The sequence below is a fragment of the Silurus meridionalis genome, chromosome 29, assembly GCF_014805685.1.
Source record: "Silurus meridionalis isolate SWU-2019-XX chromosome 29, ASM1480568v1, whole genome shotgun sequence".
In the NCBI taxonomy this organism is placed as follows: Eukaryota; Metazoa; Chordata; class Actinopteri; order Siluriformes; family Siluridae; genus Silurus; species Silurus meridionalis.
The window spans coordinates 10,323,905-10,342,821 of NC_060912.1; the positions used below are offsets into that span (position 1 = coordinate 10,323,905).

At 41.3% G+C, this 18,917-nt stretch overlaps 1 protein-coding gene across 1 annotated transcript; it reads right to left on the reverse strand.

Moving 5' to 3' along the window:
* Positions 1–112: 112 nt before the first annotated feature.
* evplb (envoplakin b) lies at positions 113–18,531 on the reverse strand. Its single transcript, XM_046843799.1, has 22 exons — positions 18,376–18,531; positions 13,454–13,553; positions 13,086–13,240; positions 12,330–12,453; positions 12,081–12,197; positions 10,933–10,959; positions 10,652–10,813; positions 10,345–10,452; positions 9,855–9,950; positions 9,642–9,752; positions 9,409–9,552; positions 8,329–8,483; positions 8,027–8,124; positions 7,764–7,936; positions 6,742–6,920; positions 6,375–6,513; positions 5,812–6,005; positions 5,123–5,273; positions 4,842–4,925; positions 4,648–4,752; positions 4,450–4,542; positions 113–3,875 (listed from the first exon to the last, which is right to left on the reverse strand). The coding sequence occupies exons 1-22, from the start codon at positions 18,399–18,401 to the stop codon at positions 459–461; spliced, it is 5,958 nt and encodes a 1,985-aa protein (XP_046699755.1). The 5' UTR covers positions 18,402–18,531; the 3' UTR covers positions 113–458.
* Positions 18,532–18,917: the final 386 nt, after the last annotated feature.

Consider the following 18,917-nt stretch of genomic DNA (forward strand, 5'->3'; position numbering starts at 1 on the left):
AATAAAATATTTTATACATCTCTTATAAAGCAGTGTTTTCGTGAAAACTAAATTATTAAAAAACCTCACAGAAATACACACAAACTACACAATGGGAAGAGACACAACCAAATGCGGGCTTAATACATTAAAGTTTATTGAAAGCTGCCATATTATGAAGTCAAACAAGAAATAATGGAGAAGAACGACACCAAATATGAGATAAATGGAGGAAAAAACAGATCTTACACACACACATGGAACACACACAAACAAGCACACACATACACACATATTGTATATATCAGGTATTTACTATTTCCCCCCCAAAATATGTATCATGACACCATAAAACATCATAAAGGAAATGAAGTAGCCAGAAGATCCTTCATTTTCAGAGCATCAAACCCAAAAACCTACACCACCAACATTTTCTATGATTTGTTCATATATTTTCTGAAGGTAAGCATTACCTGCACCTAATAAATTCTGGAAGAAGATACCTGGTAGCTGGAGAACGAGTAGGAATCAGTTATATCGTTAGATGCCACTGGAAGCAGGAGGAGTCCGGTCGATGGATCCTTGTCACACAGTGCCATGAGTTCCTTGTACGTCATTTTGGTCTTCGTAATTGGGTTGATTAAGTCCTTCAGCATTTTGTCATCATCTTCGATCTCTCGCGCCATTTTTTGGTCAATTAGATTTGCATTAATGGCATTCTGTAAGCTGACTCGACCGGCCCTCTTGGGGTCGACCAGGCCACCCGTGAGAAGCTGGGCTTCCAGATATCGCCTGGCGTTCTCGCTCGGGATCCAGCCTTTTAGTGCAGCCTCCCCTGCTGACAGGCGCTCTTTGGTCAAGGGGTCTTCGACGCCTGTGAATGCCTTTTGGGCACTGATGAGCTTGGGCAATAGGTTTGGCTCGATGAGTCCCCGTTCTGCTGCTTTGTGTACCGAGTGGCGCTCCTTTTTACTGATGTCCACAATCCCTCCTGTGGCTGCTTGTGCTTCCAGAAGCTTCAAAGCTGTGTCTGGGTCAATCAGTTTACGGGTCGTGGCGCTTCTCACAGACATGCGGCTTTTCGTCGTGTTGTCGTAAATGCCAGAGATGGGGAAGTTCTCTTCGATGTTGCCGACGATGCTTAAGTTGCTAGTGCTCGTGGATAGCGAGCTTTTACGAGTTAGTGAAGTGCTGTAGGTGTTTACCGAGGAGGTCGAGGTTACTGACCTGATCTGCTTTTCCCCTGCAACCTTCAGAGCAAACTCAGAGATGGGCATTTTGCCATCCTTGTACTGCTGAAGATCATACTGAGTCAATCGCCCTTCCATCATTGCCTCTTTGATGGAGTACTTTTTCCCACTTTTGCGATCCTGTAGAATAATAGTCTCACCATTAGGCCCACTACTAATCACCTCCTCCCAACTGCATTCAAGTGTCTGCAGGTGGATATACTGGCTCCGGTCAATAAAACCTTGCATATACGCATCATAAGGTGACATATCCTTCCCAGTCTCTGGATCCAGAATGGTGATTTTGGTCGATTTTGTGGTTTCTCTTGTGTGTACCTCGGAATTATCTTCTTTTTTCACTGCCTCTCGCAGTTCAATGATGGTGATCTCCCTTTGATTTAGTTTTTCTTTCTCAGAAAGGATCTCCTTTTCCAGGGTCTTAATGTCAGATTCCAACTTTAACATCCTTTGCTTGTATAACTGAGTCCTCTCACTTTGTACTTTGGTATGTTGCTGGAATGTTACAGAGATCTCTTGCCTTTCAGATTCCAACCTCTTGAACTCCCGAAGAAGCTCTTCCTTTTCTTTCAGCAGGGTATCTCGTGTGGAAATCAGTGTAGTCTCCTCTTTGGAAAAATTGGTTACCGAGGTTTGAATACGGGTCACCTTAATGTTGATGCGTTGGATTTCCTCTTCTAGATTCCGTCTGGCACTCCGGATCTGAGATAATTGGGCTCTCAGACGATCATTCTCAATCTCAACACTTGGGTCTTTCTCGAACCGGATTACCTCCTTGTAGACCGTCTTCTCCACAGACTTCTCTTTCGTAAGGCTTTCAACCTTGATCTTGAGGTTTCGGATGTCTCTTTCCATGGCAAGGACCCTGGCATTCTCTTGTTCAGTCTCGATACGGAGGTTGTTGATTTGCTGGTCCATTTTGGCATCTCGTTCTACTTTGATGACCTCCTCAATGATGACCTTTTCCTCAGGGGGTGGAGCTTTTTCAAATTCAAAAATTCGGGACCTGATTTGCCTAAGTTCGGTCTCGACAAGAACCTTCTTTTGCCGAACGTCTGTCTGAGTCACGCTCTTTTCCTTTTCCAGAACAATGGCTCTCCATTTTTTTACTTCAGCCTCTAATTCCAAACGCATCCGCATTTCTTCGTCGAGCTTCTTCTTCAACCGTTCATGCTCGATTATTTGGCTCGGGTCCTTCTGAAGACGTACGACTTCCTGGTATGTGATCTTCTCTTCTACTTTCTGTTTCTCCAACATGACGTACTTCTGGCGTAGATCGTAGAGGTTCTCCTCTACAATGCGGCAGATCCGAAGTTCTTCATTTAACTCTTTTCTCAAATGTTCAGCTTCTTTCTCAAGCAAAGGATCATTTTCATATTTGATGTATTCCTTTGTAACAACTTGTACCTCGATCTTGGATTTCTCCATCTTCAACTCATCTCTTTGTTTGTATAGAATGGTTTGCTTCTCCAGAATCGATTGGTAATTGGCTCGTAGCCGGGTCAGAAGTTCTTTCATTCTGGTGATCTCATGAATAATTTCGGGACTCTTCTCTTCTTTTATAATTTCCTTTACAGATTCTTTGACTTCCACCCTGGGTTTCTGGGAACGCATAGTCTTAAGATCCACCATCACCACAGTAAGCTTGTTCTCGATTTCAGTACGCTTCGCCACCCATTCCTGAATCTCTTTCCTCAAGCGCCTGATTTCTGCCTCAGTATCAGGGTCGATTCTATAGCTTTCATTAATGATCTCCTTGAACTCAATTCTTTGTTTTACTGTCTCTACGTGGCTATACTGAACATGTAGCGTGCTAATCTCTTTCTGCAAGATGCTTATTTCAGTGACAATCTCCTCTAGGCTCGTGTGGAGAATCTTCAATTCTTTGATGAGGTTTGCGTCTTGTTCTACTTTCTTTGTCTCCTTTATGACTATCTTAGGTTGGATGGTGGGAATCAGCATTTCCAGTTTGTTGATCTGGCTCCTCAAGTGGAAGATTTCCTCACTTAAGCTTTTGGACCTGAAGTCTAGATCAGAGATTTCCTCTCTGAACCTGATAACAGCTTTGAGCATTTCAGGATCTTTCTCCACTTTGATCACTTCCTTCTTTACCACTCTTTCTTTAATTACTGGCGCCTTTCTCTCCAGGAAAGTGATTTCCGTGCTCCTCTGGACTATTTCCGTTTCCTGTATTCGGATTTCCTCTCTAATCCGCCGCATCTCTTCTCTGATGTGCACAATCTCTTTTTCCAGTTGAGGGTCCCTCGAGTACTCGGTCATCACCTTGGTTAACAGCTTTGGTTTGATGATGGAAAGGTCATGCTCCACCGTTTTGATTTTCTTTTGGATTATTTCCATTTCGGTCTGAGTTACAGAGTGCTTAGAGATCTCGTCGTTGATCGATTTCTTCATCACTACTAGGTCGGCCTCCAGCTTGGGATTGCGGTAGTAGTGCACGGTCTCTTTTTCTTCCACCCGCTCGACTCCACGCCGGCTTTTGAGGGACAGCAGCCTCATTCGGAAAGAATCCAGCTCGTTATCGGCGTGAATGCGGCGGGAGATCTCGTCTGCCAGCTCTTTCTTCAGGCCCTCAACCTCTTCCATTTCTCTCTGCTCGTACATCACGACTCGGCTCACAATGACTTCGTTCTGCAAAATGAATAAATGATAAAAACCACAATAAACGGACACCACCCCAAAAATGCAATTTTATGTATACAGTACAGTACTGTATTAACATTTTACTTCATTTTATAAATAATAATTATATTTTTATGAATAAATTTCATTAATTCAACATAAAACGTTTTTGAAGATTCGAACTGCGGTAAAGCGGGAGATAACTGTATTTTTTATATATATTTTTATATATAAAATTTCTACCATATATTTAAATTTGTTGTACTATATTTAATGCAATTTCAATAAATTATCACATTTAATTATTGATCGCTTTTTACCCTATCTGGCAACTGATGTGGAAATTGTTTGGTGGCCTTACAAATCTATTTGTCCATCACCAACTGGGAAGTAGTAGCTCAGTGGTTAAGACATTAAGTTTTTGATTGGAAGGTCCTGATCTAAAATATAACTACCACCAAGCTGCCACTTTCGGGCCCTTGAGCAAGGCCCTTAACCCTCAACTGCTATTAATGACATTACTCTACGTCACTCTGGATAAGGATATCCACCTTCCCTCATATCCCCACCTGTTCCACCTCACCTTATTGATCATGTTCTGGGCCAGTCCCATTTGGTCAAAAAGTTGGATGTTCTCTGCCAACAATTCGTAGTATCGTTTGACAATGCTTCTTTCCTAAAAAAAAAAAAGAAAAGAAATGAAGCAGATGTTGAAGCCAATGTTCATCAGGATATGAACCAAATTTGATGAGGAGAACATTTCATGTTTGCCAACATATACCTTGTTCTGGATAGCTTCAGAAAAAGTGAGAGAGTGCCATTTCTTCATATCCGTCTCATCGTTGACTACCGTGTTACGGTACCTGTAGGTAATGGCCTCGTATTCCTTAGAACACAGGCAGAGTCAATTTTACTGAGAGCTCCAGTTAAGAATAGCATGCTAGTCTAAGATAATTGTGCAAAGGAAATACGTACCTTAAGGGTGGTCTGCAGCTCATGAGAGAGGGACGTAACTCGGCTAATGTCGTCCGATTTTCTCTTCAGTTCTTCCACAACCCACTGAAATGATAAAATACAAATTCCTCAAAATGACTATTTCATAAAACGATCTTTCCGCCATAATCTTACCTTCAAAAATTATAACTGATTGCATTTCAGAAAAAAAATTCACCGTCAACATTCAAATAGCAATTGTTCATTGAACAGTTTACAATAGACCAGTCATTCTTGAGCAGCGCTCAGGAGAGTAAACGGACCTTCTGCGAGTTCTGCTTGGCAGCGATTTCAGTCACGGTGTCTTCTGGAAGTATCTTGTTGCTCGGCAGGTCGTTCAGGAAGAGGTTGAGGGAACGGAGAGTGCTGTTGAAACTTTGGTAGTTATTTTTCACCTCCAGCATCAGCACCAACCTGGAATCACACCACATTAAGTGAATAGATGACAGTTTAGCATCAACATTAAATGCGATTAATGCAAGTCAAGTGGCTTAACTGTGATATCAAACATTTACACCTCATACAAAACACAGTGACGACATACACTGACATTGTAGTGTTTAAAAAATGCAAAAAGACAAGAATATTATAATATAAAGACACTGAATAAAGAAATGTGCAGGTCTATAGGAGTGATAACAAAATATCGACTGAAGCAGAGGCCCCCATAAATCAGGATGTGTCCCAGTACCGAGCCATGGAAGAGTGACTACAATGTTCTAAGAAAAATGTCTATAGATGACACTGTATTTTTTTCAACAGAAAAAAAAATGAACAAACGGACCAACAGCAGCTTCTAAAAGTCGTATGTAGTATGTATGTATGTATGTAGTTAAGTTGGATTTTACAAGGAATAAATGGCCAAAAATCTCCGAAATATTGCGAGAAATTGGCAGTTTGATGTTCTTTTCCAGCAGAATAAATAATAAACTAAGGTGCACCAGACTCTTACCTCTGCCGTAGCTGGTGGCTGATGTTGGCATACCGGTTCCTGAGGTTCCTGACCTCGGTTTCCTGTCGGTAAATGTCAGGGCAGTACTCATGGAAACTCTTCTGCAGATGTCCACACAGCTGCTCAGTGAGCTCAAGGTCATTGTTCAGTTTCTGGATGTCCTCCTGCCTGGCTGCAACGTCACTTTTAATTTCCTGTGTGATAAAGAACGATTAGTTTATGCAAATCCTTGGAGAAAACCTTAAAATTTGGGGGTTTTGGCAGCACTTTTTAATCAGATTTCAGATAGCATGAGTCAGGATTATTATTGTCCTCCAAGAGCTACACTACATGGACATAGGTTTATGGACACCTGAGCATGAGCTGGCTTTGTGCACAGGGGCATCATCGTGCTGGAACAGGTTTGGGTCCCATAGTTCAAGTAAAGGGAAAATTTCATACCTATACAGTTTGAGGACCTCAGGTGTCTATATAGTGTCTAAAGAACAACTGTTCTCAGTTTAGTTTTGCTTAAGCAAGTAGGAATATAATATGAAGAAGAATTATTATCTTCTCCGCCGTACCCCCAGCATTAAAACATGGTCCTGAATGGCACCAGGCTTGTCAAAGATGACCGTGTCCCGAGCCAGTTGTTCCTCGAGCTCGAACAGACCCATGCCTACATACTTAATTTGGTTCTCCAAAGATTTTACAGCATTGGCCCTTGGAAAAAAAAAAACAAAGAAAATACAACTCATATTATAAACTTTATAGACAGTTAAAAGCATCAACTATAGATATATATTATACTTAATATCTAACTTAATATGTATATTTTATTTCAAATGTTATGTTACTTTAATCTTTACTTTCACTTCACTGTGAGCAACTGCAATCTACCATCAATATTATATGGGATTAATTGAGCACAGAACTCGTTGGTGAACCTACTTTTTGCCGTAGAGCTCAGTGAGGGCATTGAGGTCCTCGATCTTGTTAGTTGCAGTGCTGAGTTTGGGATGATACGACACTACGTTGGAGCCCAGAGATTTACTGGAGAGAAGAGGCTCAAGTTCTTTTTGAATCAACGCCTTCTCTGCCTCCAGCTGCCTCAGAGTCGTGACTGCCCTCTAGAACAGACGGCAAGGCGACACCTCAGGAGCAGTAATGTGGAACGACTCAGAATAACAGTCAACATTCGCAGTTGGTGTTGGAGTTGTTGAATCGCTAATAATCTCAGATGTTGAGCTCATTTATGACTTGCCCAGGAGCTCCTGGTTGACTGTAGAAAGGACATTACTCCTAATCACACTCCAGATATTTGTTTTTATTGTGTTTATAATGTTTTAATGATTTATAATCACACTCTTGGATGTGCGGCTGAGGATGTAGCAGTATGAGAATAAAATCGCAACAATACGAGAATAGAATTGTAGCAGTACGAGAATAAAATCGCAGCAGTATGAGAATAAATCGAAATTACGAGAATAAAATCGCAGCAGTACGAGAATAAAGTCGCAGCAGTTCTTAATTCTCGTAATTCCTACTTTATTCTCAAAATATTTCGACTTTATTCTCGTAATCTTAGATTCTATTTTTTTTAATTAGTTTAACGTGGCACTAAAATGCCATCGTAGTTTTGAGACTAGTAGTTTTGTTAAAAGCGCTACGGAAAAGAAATTTAATTGAACAGCAATTAGATTAGCATTTTTTTGTAACTCAGCTTTTAAATCCGTTTAATAAAATTCAATTGAATCTAAATAGAAAGGAATAAATAGAATTTATGTAAAAGCAGCATTTGCATTCAGCATCATATGGGTGTACGTAATAAAGTGCTTCTGCATGGTTTCAATATGGATCAGATGGAAGAATAAGTTTTAAGATTCATCGATAAAATGGGACGGTGAGTCGACTTCGGGACGAAATAACACGTGGTTGATGGTGAAACAATTTTCTTCTCCACACCGTCTTACCTCATGATCGCGGATTCGGGCTACGAGGTCCCCTGAGTGATCGGCTCGAGACAGAGGAGCTCTCAGTCTTCCCAGCACCTCTTTCTCTAACTGAAGGAGATCGGCGATGAGCCGGTCCAGACGGTTGGACGCAGCACCGGGCCGGGAATCCTCAGGAGTACTGGACACGCTCACTGCAGTGCAGAAACAGACAACACTCACACCCAGGTTTCAGCTGAGATTTATTTATTCTGGGTATTTCATAGCTGAAATGTAGGACGTACCGCTTCGAACAACCTTGACGACCTCTACACTAGGGGTCTTTACAGAGGCCTGGAGAGATGTTCTTCTCCTCTTCAGCCCAGCAAAATCCCGCTCCAGGCTGCAGAAAAAACATACAAGAGACACAGTGTTAGATAGATTTACAAGATTATATGCTTAAGGAGGGTTTCAGTGGGTGACATACAAACACATATATATATATATATATATATATATATATATATATATATATATATATATATATATATATAAAACCCTTGAGAAACATCGACGGAAATAACAAAACCGCCCCTAAATCTGTCACCTGTCGACACGTTCGATGGCCTCAGTGTCAGGAGGAGGAATGATGAAGCAAACGCCAGGCATCAGGTTTGTCTCTCCGAAGTTGTTCTTCACCTCCCACCATTCGTCCCTCGGGCAGGACAACAGAGTGTATTTCTCCCCTTGAGTGACTGATGCCTGCGCAGAGAAACCACAACAAAAATAAACATCATTGGGTCGAATATGTTTATCCTCTGTTGGCTTTTAAATCGGTAAAACAGCATTAAATACACATTATACTGTATCTGTAGGTTGCTGCACAATAACATTTACTATATTATTGCATCAGTTATTTGTGGTTTTCTGTCTGCGTAGTTTTTGAAGTTTTTTGACATTTTACAAAAGCAACTTCCTGATTTTGGGACGTATCTGCACGCCTGACTATCACCCCCATAGCTACTTTTTTAAGCGTTTTGTCCTGATTTATTCCCCTCTACGGTGTTATAATAAACTCCACCCTTCTGAAGTTTTTCCAGATTTTGGGGGTGTGGCTGTGAGGATTATCACTCAGCTACAGAAGCATTACCAGATTATTATTATTATTATCGGATACAAATTTGTATTGTGACGCATTGTTTTTAACATATAATTACGTCTGTAAACGATTTTCCGATATAATTATTCGTAGATGTTCCATACTTTTATTATTTAAAAAGTGACCAATAATGTGTGAGGGATATTTTGTATGTAGATCAATTTCTCCTCACTAAACAGTTTCTCGAGCGCGTTCTCTCAGCACCACTGAGACCAAGGCGCGTCCCGAGTGTCACCTAGAATACAGATTAACATGGTAGAGGTAGAGCTGTAACTTCCTGCAGACACAACAGGAAAAGAACGTCTGATTTTATTAAAGGCGTGTTTGTGAAAGGGGTCATGCGTTAAAAGTTAGAAGGCACTTAATTAAATTGATGATTTGCTGCCTGTCTGGACCAAAGAAATAAAAGTGAACTCTGTAATAGATTGTGTTTTTCTATTGCATCATATTGCATTGAAACGCATTGTGTCGAGATACGTATCGCATCAGCTTCAGTTACAGAGATGCACATCTCTAATGTGTGTGTACCTTATCAGTCTTCCAGTCACACAGGGCCACCACAGGATGTTTTCCGTTCTGAGCCCTGCGCAGTGGCAGAGGGGGAACCTTGGTGCACATATCTCTCAGCTCCACCAGCCTGCGCTCGTTCCTCTGAACCGCTCTCTCCTCCCCCTAAACACACAAAATGTATTTCTCATTTATAAATCGTATATGACATATGAACTAAAAATAAAAAATAAAACCCCCGTCCCCTCACGTACCTCGAGCTGGATCAGGATCTGCGAGTTGCTCATGTTGGACAGCAGTGACGGCTCCATGGTGCTGTTGATCCTCTTCAAAGACTCGGAGACCGTCTCAGCGTCCAGCTGGAACTGCAAAGGTTGGAGGCAACAGCGCATACGTCAGCACACTGATACCGTACGATAGACGGAAGAATTCTTGCAGAGATCTGGCTGCTTCAACCTAAATTCTACCTTTTTGTAAACCTCCACGTTGTCCAGATGGGTCTCCTGGCAGGCGTAGAGGTTGAGGAATCTCTTCCACTCCTTCTGGACTTCAGTATTATGTTTCTGGAGCACACAAACTCTCAATCAGTGACCAATGAAAAGTGAATGAACAGAACATGACTCTGAAACACTGCTTACTTAAAATAAAGACGTGTAACAACAAATGGAAAGAATATGGAACAACAATGACTAGATGAGGTCAAGAAGTCAAGGGTAACTTAGTTACTTAGTTCAATTCTGAACAGTGTGCTCACTGTGAAGCATGGTGGTGGGAGTGTTATAATAAGTTGAAGGTTTTTAAGCATTGTGTTTTTCCTTATGAACTGCTTTTTAAGTACATTTAACTTCCTCTCATCCATGGCCAGTTTCTTGGTCCCTGCTAAGTAGCAAGATTGTTTTGTAAAGCATTGTGTTGTGGGTATGCCCTGGATGTACAGAAGGACTGTTATTACCGTACCTTAATAACATTGGAGCCGGGATGGTTCGCGTCCACCAGGCTTTCTGCTTCCTTTTTCAGCTTGGTAACTTCAGTCTCGTGGGTCAGAATGCCGTTGCTCTTTAACCTCTGTCGAAGAAGCCAAGTTTATTAGCTTAATTTGTTCACAAAACTGAACGGGTGCTTGTTTAGCCTCCAGTTTAGCACTGCACAATGTGAGCGAGTGTTACACAATGCTAAACCGGTGGCTTTGAGTTCTGCTCCCAAATAAAGTGCAATGAGGAGTTTTTCTGTCCAAACTTTCCCTTCAGTTCCTCAGTGTCCTCACCTCGGAGTCGGATCGCAGTCCGGCCGAGTCCCTGATCAGGTCGCTCCAGTCGTTTTTGCGAATGCGGTCCTGCTGCTCGGTAAAATAGCTGACCTCTTTATTACAGCGCAGGATGTAATCATACAGAGAGGACAGGTTGTTCTTACGCTTCAGTGAATCCTCCTGCAGAGGCGTGACCAAGAGACAACAAGGATATAAACTCCCACAGGATATCAGTATGTTCATACAATAGTTTTACAATTTTTCAAATTCTATTTCTACATATTTGTACGTGAACTCACCATGAGGCGTGTATACTGATTCAGATCCTGCAGGAACAGTAAAGACACATCGTTAGAGCTCGTAACATTTCGGCTTAAAAGAGCACCTAGCGTGCTGGTATGCTAACACCAAATTTTTGCTTTTTTTTATTGTTGCTCGATGGTGGACTGAGAAAGGTAACTAATATTATAGAAGTAAATTGAATTGATGAAATACTGAGTCTCAGTATTTAAAAATCCCTTCCAGTCATAGGCAAAGAGGGTGTCACAATACTCTGATATGAGGTGGTAGCTTATCGGGTAAGAGATTAGATTTGGGTCCGAAGGTCTTGAGGTCAAATCCGGGCCACACCAATCTGCCTGGGAAACACAGCTGCTCAGTTGTATGAATGAAATAAATGTAAGTCGCTCTGGATAAGGGCTTCTGCCAAATGCCTTAAATGCAAATGATATTACTAATAACATACAGGGAGGAAAGTACCACCAGGGGCTAAGCTGCAAATCGTGAACCATTGACATACGTTTAACCTTCATCTATCGAAGAGGACGTGGAGTTTGCTGTTGCTGAAGGCGACTTTAATTTTTTTCTAGAAATTGCAAACAGGCATGAGGTGGGTCAAATTGTCGGTAATGTCACTGTGTTTTTAGGACAGTTTTGGTAGATCAGAACACTCACACACACACATTCACACACTCACACACACAGATGAAACACAAGAACTGAAAGGCAAATGGCTTCATGGTTGTATATATACACTATATGGTCAAAAGTATTGGGGACACCTGACTTTTCCACCCATTTGTGGTTCTTCCTCAAACTGGAACTGTTACAGCTCCATTAAAATCTGCTTTCCATGGGTTGGAAGTGTGTGGAATATCTTCTGCTATAAAGCTCCAACCCTATAAGAGCTTTAGGATAAATCTTACACACTGACTGCACCCCAGGCCCCCTCACCTCACCAACTGTACACCAGCACCTGACTTTACTAACACCCCTGTGGCTGAATGAAATCTCACAGAGATCTGGTTGAACATCTTCCCAAAGGAGTGGAAAAGCAAATGGGAACTAAATCTAGAATCAAATGTTCAAAAAAGGACATATAAATCTTATGGTCAGGTGTCCACAAACTTTTGTCCATCACAGCAGAATATGTATGAAAGCTCACGACCTCTGAGTCCAGCTGAGACTGGAACGCTTCGAGCTCCTTATGCAGGATGTTGTGGCTTGCTATCTGCTTCTCCAGGTCAGAAAGGTTCGGGCCGTATTCCTCGTTCTGGATCTGTTTCTGGCTCACACACACACACACACACACACACACACACACACACACACACACACAATTCAAATCACTACATTCATTAAATAATTTCTTGGTATTGGATTGTCCATCAGCAGAAAAACCCGAAGCGTTTCTCACCCGTTTGGAGGAAATCAGATGAGTCCAGTTGAACTGGGGCGGGAGGTCCAGCTCCTGACCTTGCTTGTAGAGATCACGGTACCTTTTGCAGTTTTTAGACCAGCGATCATGCATCTGACTCACACTACAAAGAGGAAAATATATATATCTTTTAATCATTCACCCATTTGTAATAAATCAGCACTTCATCCTGATTACAATCAATTAAATAAATAGAAAATAACACACATATGTATATATATGTATATATATATTAGAGGTCAGCTGATTTATTGGTTTTGCTGATTCAGCACCAATAGTTGATTGCTGTAACTTTTGGAATCTTGTTATGGACTGAAAATGAGGACAGCTGGATTCTGGACTGTTCACTGAAGAAAACTTGAGTCTCCTGTAAAACTATAATATTCCACTCATTCACACCTAGAAGCAATTATCCAATCCAACACCTGCCCTGTTAACCCACAGGAGAGCCACACACACACACACACACACACACACACACACACACACACACAGTGAATATGTCACACAGGCTTCTAGTTATTCAAATTCTGTTTATGTTTTGACAATCAAAGGTCCTCAAGAAAAAAAGCCAGAATTCATGTGTGTGTGTGTGTGTGTGTGTGTGTGTGTGTGTGTGTGTGTGTGTGTGTGTGTGTGTGTATATGTGTGTGTGTGTGTGTGTGTGTGTGTGTGTGTGTGTGTATATGTGTGTGTGTGTGTGTGTGTATATATGTGTGTGTGTTTTTCACTCACTCATATTCAATCTCATCAGCTTGCGGGTGCATCAGCCTCTTCACTTTGTCCACATCCATGAACAGCTGCTTCAGCAGTGTCTCTGCCTTAGCCAGATTGTCTGCCGTCTCGATCTGTCGAGTGAGAGCCAGACCACGTCTCCCATTCTCTGAGTCCTGAGAGAGAAAGAGAGAGAGAAAGAGAGAGAGCGAGAGAAAGAATAGCTTGAGTTGCTCATCATATCACTTGTAGGACCTAAAAAATGTCTCTGTGTGTATGTGTTTATATGTGTGTCTGTATATGCATGTGTGTATGTGTTTATACATGTGTGTGTGTGTGTGTGTGTGTGTGTGTGTGTGTGTGTGTGTGTGTGTGTGTGTGTGTGTTACCTCATTTAGCAGCTCATCAGAAATCAGTATGTTCTTTTCCACCTGGTCTGAATAATCCTGCAGACGGTTAACCAGAACGGTGAGGTTGGTTGCCTGGCTCCTACACACACATACACACACCAACACACACACCCACACACACACATTAGTCATAAAAACACAGAATCACAGTTATAATATTTCATCTTCTACAGTATTTTCTTAGACTCTTAAATAAATTCTACATTTTTGAGAAATCTCCTCCTACACTCTGCTCCTTCAGTCATTACTTAACACACATGCAAACTCACACTCACACACACACACACACACACACACACACACACACACGCAAAATAACACCCAGAGAAACTAAGTTTTCTCCTCACACACCGACTGACAGTTGTGTATGAAACCTGTCCAATCAGTGAATTCAACACACACACACACACACACACACTCACACACACACACACACACACACACACACACACACACACACACACACACACACAAACTCACAAAGCCAGCCAGCCAGCCAGACAGCCAGCCAGCCAGCCAGCCAGCCAGACAGACAGACAGACAGACAGACAGACAGACAGACAGACAGACAGATAGATAGATAGATAGATATTTCTAACTTATGCAAGACACATGTACAGTCAACACCACATTCATTACAAACACCTTCTCACTGAAGCTTTAATGGCTGAGCTTCTGACCAATCAGAATCCAGAACACAAACACACAAACGCATTTATTGATACAAGACAATAATTCATTAATATTATAATACACTTGATTTATTTATTTATTTGTCCTTTTGTTCCTAAGAGATTGATATCCCTGACCTTTAAAGGTGTAATGTAGAGTAACTAATGCCAGTGTGTTTGTTAATGTGTGTGTTTGTCATCAAGGTTGTGTAACCATTAATCACACCTCAGTGATAAAAGCGAATCGTGACGTGAGATATCGGACGTGTCGGTGCCTGGCGTTGTGGAAACGAGATCTAGTACTATATCTGTAATACACATGATGACTAACGCTGATTAAAACATCATTTAAAAATACTAACTCTTTTTGATGAATAACTTTTGAGTATTTTTGCTAAAAAAAAGTACAAAGTTGTTAAAAATAGCAGCAGTAATGAATTTGGTGTAAATATAAAGGTGGGAAAAGACTGAGGACTTCAGGGAACTAAACAATCTTTCAGCTGAAACATTTACTCTTTATAATAAATCTCATGTATTAAACTTATAATTATACTTTATGTACAACTAATTATTCAGCAAATGATGTGTGTGTGTGTGTGTGTGTGTGTGTGTGTGTTTGAAAGAGGGCAAGATAGAAGAATTGAACTGCCTTCACTGTGTATTATAATCAGACTTTATAGAAGTGTATGATTGAGAGTGTGTGAATTATTGGGTCTGTGTGAATGAGTGTGTGAATTATTGGGGGGGGGGTGTAAATGAGTGTGTAAATGAGTATGTGAATAAGTGTGTGAATGATTGAGTGTGTGAATGAGTGTGTGAATGAGTGTGTGAATGAGTGTGTGAATGATGGGGGTAAATGAGTGTGTGAATGAGTGTGAATGAGTGTGAATGAATGAGTGTGTGTGAATGAGTGTGTGAATGAGTGTGTGAATGATTGAGTGTGTGAATGATTAAGTGTGTGTGAATGAGTGAGTGAATGATTGAGTGTGTGTGTGAATGAGTGTGTGTATGAGTGTGTGAATGATTGAGTGTGTGTGAATGAGTGTGTGAATGATTGAGTGTGTGTGAATGAGTGTGTGAATGATTGAGTGTGTGTATTTGTGTGTGTGTGTGTGTGTGAGTGTGTGTATGAGTGTGTGTGAGTGTGTGTATGAGTGTGTGTGTGTGTGTGTGTGTGTGTGTGTGTGTGAGAGTGTGTGTATGAGTGTGTGTGTGTGTGTGTGTGTGTGTGTGTGTGTGTGTGTGTGTGTGTGTGTGTGTGTGTGTGTATGAGTGTGTATATGAGTGTGTGTGTGAGTGTGTGTGTATGAATGTGTGAATGACTGAAATTGAATGAATGAGTGACACAGTGTTTATGAGTGTTAAAGCCGGTACTGCAGGGGCATCCAGTTTGGCTTCCTTGCAATCCATTAGTGTGTCAGACATGAAAACTGCATGCCATAGACACACACACACACACACACACACACACACACACACACACACACACACACACACACATACATAACTCTCAAAATCACATACTCTCTCTCTCTCTCTCTCTCTCTCTCTCTCTCTCTTTCTTCCTTTCTATCACTCTCTCTTTTCAGCATGTAGAAGTAACCTGATCTTCTCAACATTTAGTAAATATATGAGTAAAATATCAACAAAAATATTATTCTTTCTCAGAAGTCATTGGTTCAAAGTTTTTAGAATTTTAAACTGATTAAAACTGCCAGGACCTGTTGGACCTACACACACACACACTCCAAGATACCAAGATATAGAAAAAGAATAACAGAAGGAAAGAACAGAAGGAAGAAAGAAAGAAAGAAAGAAAGAAAGAAAGAAAGAAAGAAAGAAAGAAAGAAAGAAAGAAAGAAAGAAAGAAAGAAAGAATAATAAAAATACGGTTATGTAATGCAATTTCCAAGAAAAAACCTAAGCGCTACACTAGAAATGCATGTATGAACAGAAAAGGGGAGGAGTTTATAAGGTTAACAACATCCCTTATTTACATATGTCATATTTACAAACCTGATGTAAATCCGTGTTTCACCTAAAGACATGCACATCTTCATGAGGCTTTTTTTTGCTTCCTAACTAGCAGGAGGGTTATATCAGGGCCCACCTGCCCCTCACAGACCTCCAGATCTTCACTGGTGTCTCATAAGGCTCAAATCTTTTTCATATCTGTTCTATACACACTCTCTATGTATGGATATATCTTCACATAAGATCTCTGGACCATTGCTGTGCTGATTTAGCTCATCCTCATTCTAGGTCTTCCCTGGAGACACTCATGTTTCTGCATGGATCGTAGCACAAGAGTACATCTCTGGAGGTGCGGTTCCATGTCAAAACCTTTTGATGGCCCTGGATAACATCTGTCCCTATCTTTCAACATCTGTTTTGGTTCTATGTCTATCGTTTTAAACCTGATACACCACGGTTTCTCCTCTACAGCACCAAGAGGATCTAAAATGTACACTTCAAGACATTTCAAGATTGGACTTCTGCAACTAAATTCTAGAAGATCTCTTAAGGAACAAGGAGGACATGTAGTAAGGTTCTTCTCTGTTCTGGCTCACAGGAGACTGGATCATTATACTAAAGTGAAATTACTGTTCATTACATTACATTTATGGCATACGCCCTTATCTCACTCATATGCCTGAGCAGCTATAGGGTTAAGGGCCTTGATCAGGGGCCCAGAAATGGCAACTTAGTGTGGTTGGTATTTAAACTCATGACCCTTGAATCCAAAGTCCAATACCTTATTCACTAATCTACAACCACTCCTGAAATTGTCATTTTTAGTGGTGAAGACCTTCCACTTTGGATCTGAAGGTTATGAATTCAAATCCCAGGCCCAAGCATCCACTTCTGGGCCCCTGAACAATCTGCCAAATGCCACAAATGTAAATGTAAATGCAAAGCAGGTTATGAATATTCATAAATATGGTGTTAATTATGACTAAATGTGACAAAAATATCTTCACATCCTGATATAATTAAAGCTCACAGCGTTTTAAGGTCCATCCCCAAATGCTGACTGCACCCCAGGTCTCCTCACCGCACCTCCACCAGTACCTGACTTTCCTCTCCACCTTGTGGCTGAATGAATGAAAGGTTCGTCACTCTAACACACTCATTAGAACGGCATGGGACATATTTGGCATCACTGGAAGTGAAACAGGTTGGACATGAAACCAAAAAGAAAACAATAATCGCTAATGATTTCCGCGATGCGAGAGTTGTTAAACACGATCGCGTTGCTAACAGGTCAGGTGGCCTCATTGCACAGCGAGAGGGATGGATGTGTGCTGTTGTCACACCCTGAAAGAAAACAGCTCATGCCTCCAGATCACCGTGTCACTATTACAGAAGATAAGTGATAAGCGATCCATCTCGCATTCCTATCGAGCTGATCAGGATCGCAATCATTCCTTTCCACGCCTCGCCGCGCCTTCGCGCCTTTATCATCCGTCTCATAAAGCGGTATCTCTGGTGTTGGTGCTCTCTGGGAGAGTGTGTGCCCGGTTCCTGTGAGTCACTCTCACAAAAATCCAGCGTCAGAACAGGCACGGCAATGCCATAAAGATAAACCCAGGGACTCGAAGCAAAGGGCCTGGCGCATCCCATAACACACACGTGCGTGATGCGACACGATCTCGGGTCAGATTATGGGTTATGGCTGCTGGGTTAAAGGTTGAAATCACTGTAAACATGTCAGGAGTGGATCTGATTTTAGTCCAGGGGTGGATGAAGGATGATACTCGAGGACGGTTGTTTATTTGCGGCTCGCTTATCAGGGACAATCTTACACTTATAAAGACTTTATCACCACGTTATCTGTGTAAAGCTGCTTTGACAACAACACAAATAAACATGAAATGGATTAAATTGAATTATTTGATAATAAATCGCATTAAACACTGGATTAAAAAAAAGACCAGAAAAGTTCTTTTCAGCGAAATTAACTACATGTTAATATTATTTTCAATTCAAATATTTAATAGAATACATATATATTCAATATGTTGAGTGTTTGGTATAAAACCTGGTGTAAATCTATATATTTCATGCAATATTTACTTCCCAGAGCTGCTGAAAACAGTTTCGGTTGTATTATTTTGGAGCAGAAATTGTATCGATATGCCAAAGAAGAAAAAGGAGAAGAAGAAGTAGTAAAAGAAACACACACACACACACACACACACACACACACACACACACAGTTCCACTCACGGGCTGCTGTCCTTCTTCCTTGACATGCTGGAAGTCTGTAATTGCTCTCTCGAACCAGTTCCAGGATCTTCTCTCTGTACAGCTCTGCACACTTCAGCTTCTCCTCTCTCAAGTTAAAGTCCACTCACCTGTCTCAGCTCCGCCCCCACCCCGGGCAGGTGGAACGCCTCTCCATGTCGAGCACACGGGACGCCGGGACTGCGGGACTGGGAAGACCTGTTTCACGCCTCCATCGGTCGATTCTCTGTGCCTCCGCTGACTTATACCTTATAGCAGAGTCAACAAAGAGGTGTGTGTGTGTGTGTGTGTGTGTTGTGTTCCCAATGATCCGGTAGGACAGAAGTGATACCAGGTAATGGGATTAATAAGGACTACAGTACAGAGGTACAGAAGAGTAAAGGACACACAGTAATATCCTTTCACAGGATCGTCAGTATGAACAGACTGAATTCATCAAAAAAAGGAAAATATCTCGAATATGTTCAAATCGGTCTCATGTGCTTTCCAATATCAGAAGATACAGACAAACATTCAGCAATAAC

Bases quoted from the DNA above. Each gene is read 5' to 3' on its own strand.
- evplb (XM_046843799.1), bottom strand. From the start codon at position 18,401: ATGTCAAGGAAGAAGGACAGCAGCCC. The intron at 12,198-12,329 runs GTGAGAAACGCT...TGTGTGAGCCAG, and splicing joins ATCTGATTTCCTCCAAACGG to AAACAGATCCAGAACGAGGA. The intron at 10,453-10,651 runs GTGAGGACACTG...CTTCTTCGACAG, and splicing joins GACTGCGATCCGACTCCGAG to AGGTTAAAGAGCAACGGCAT.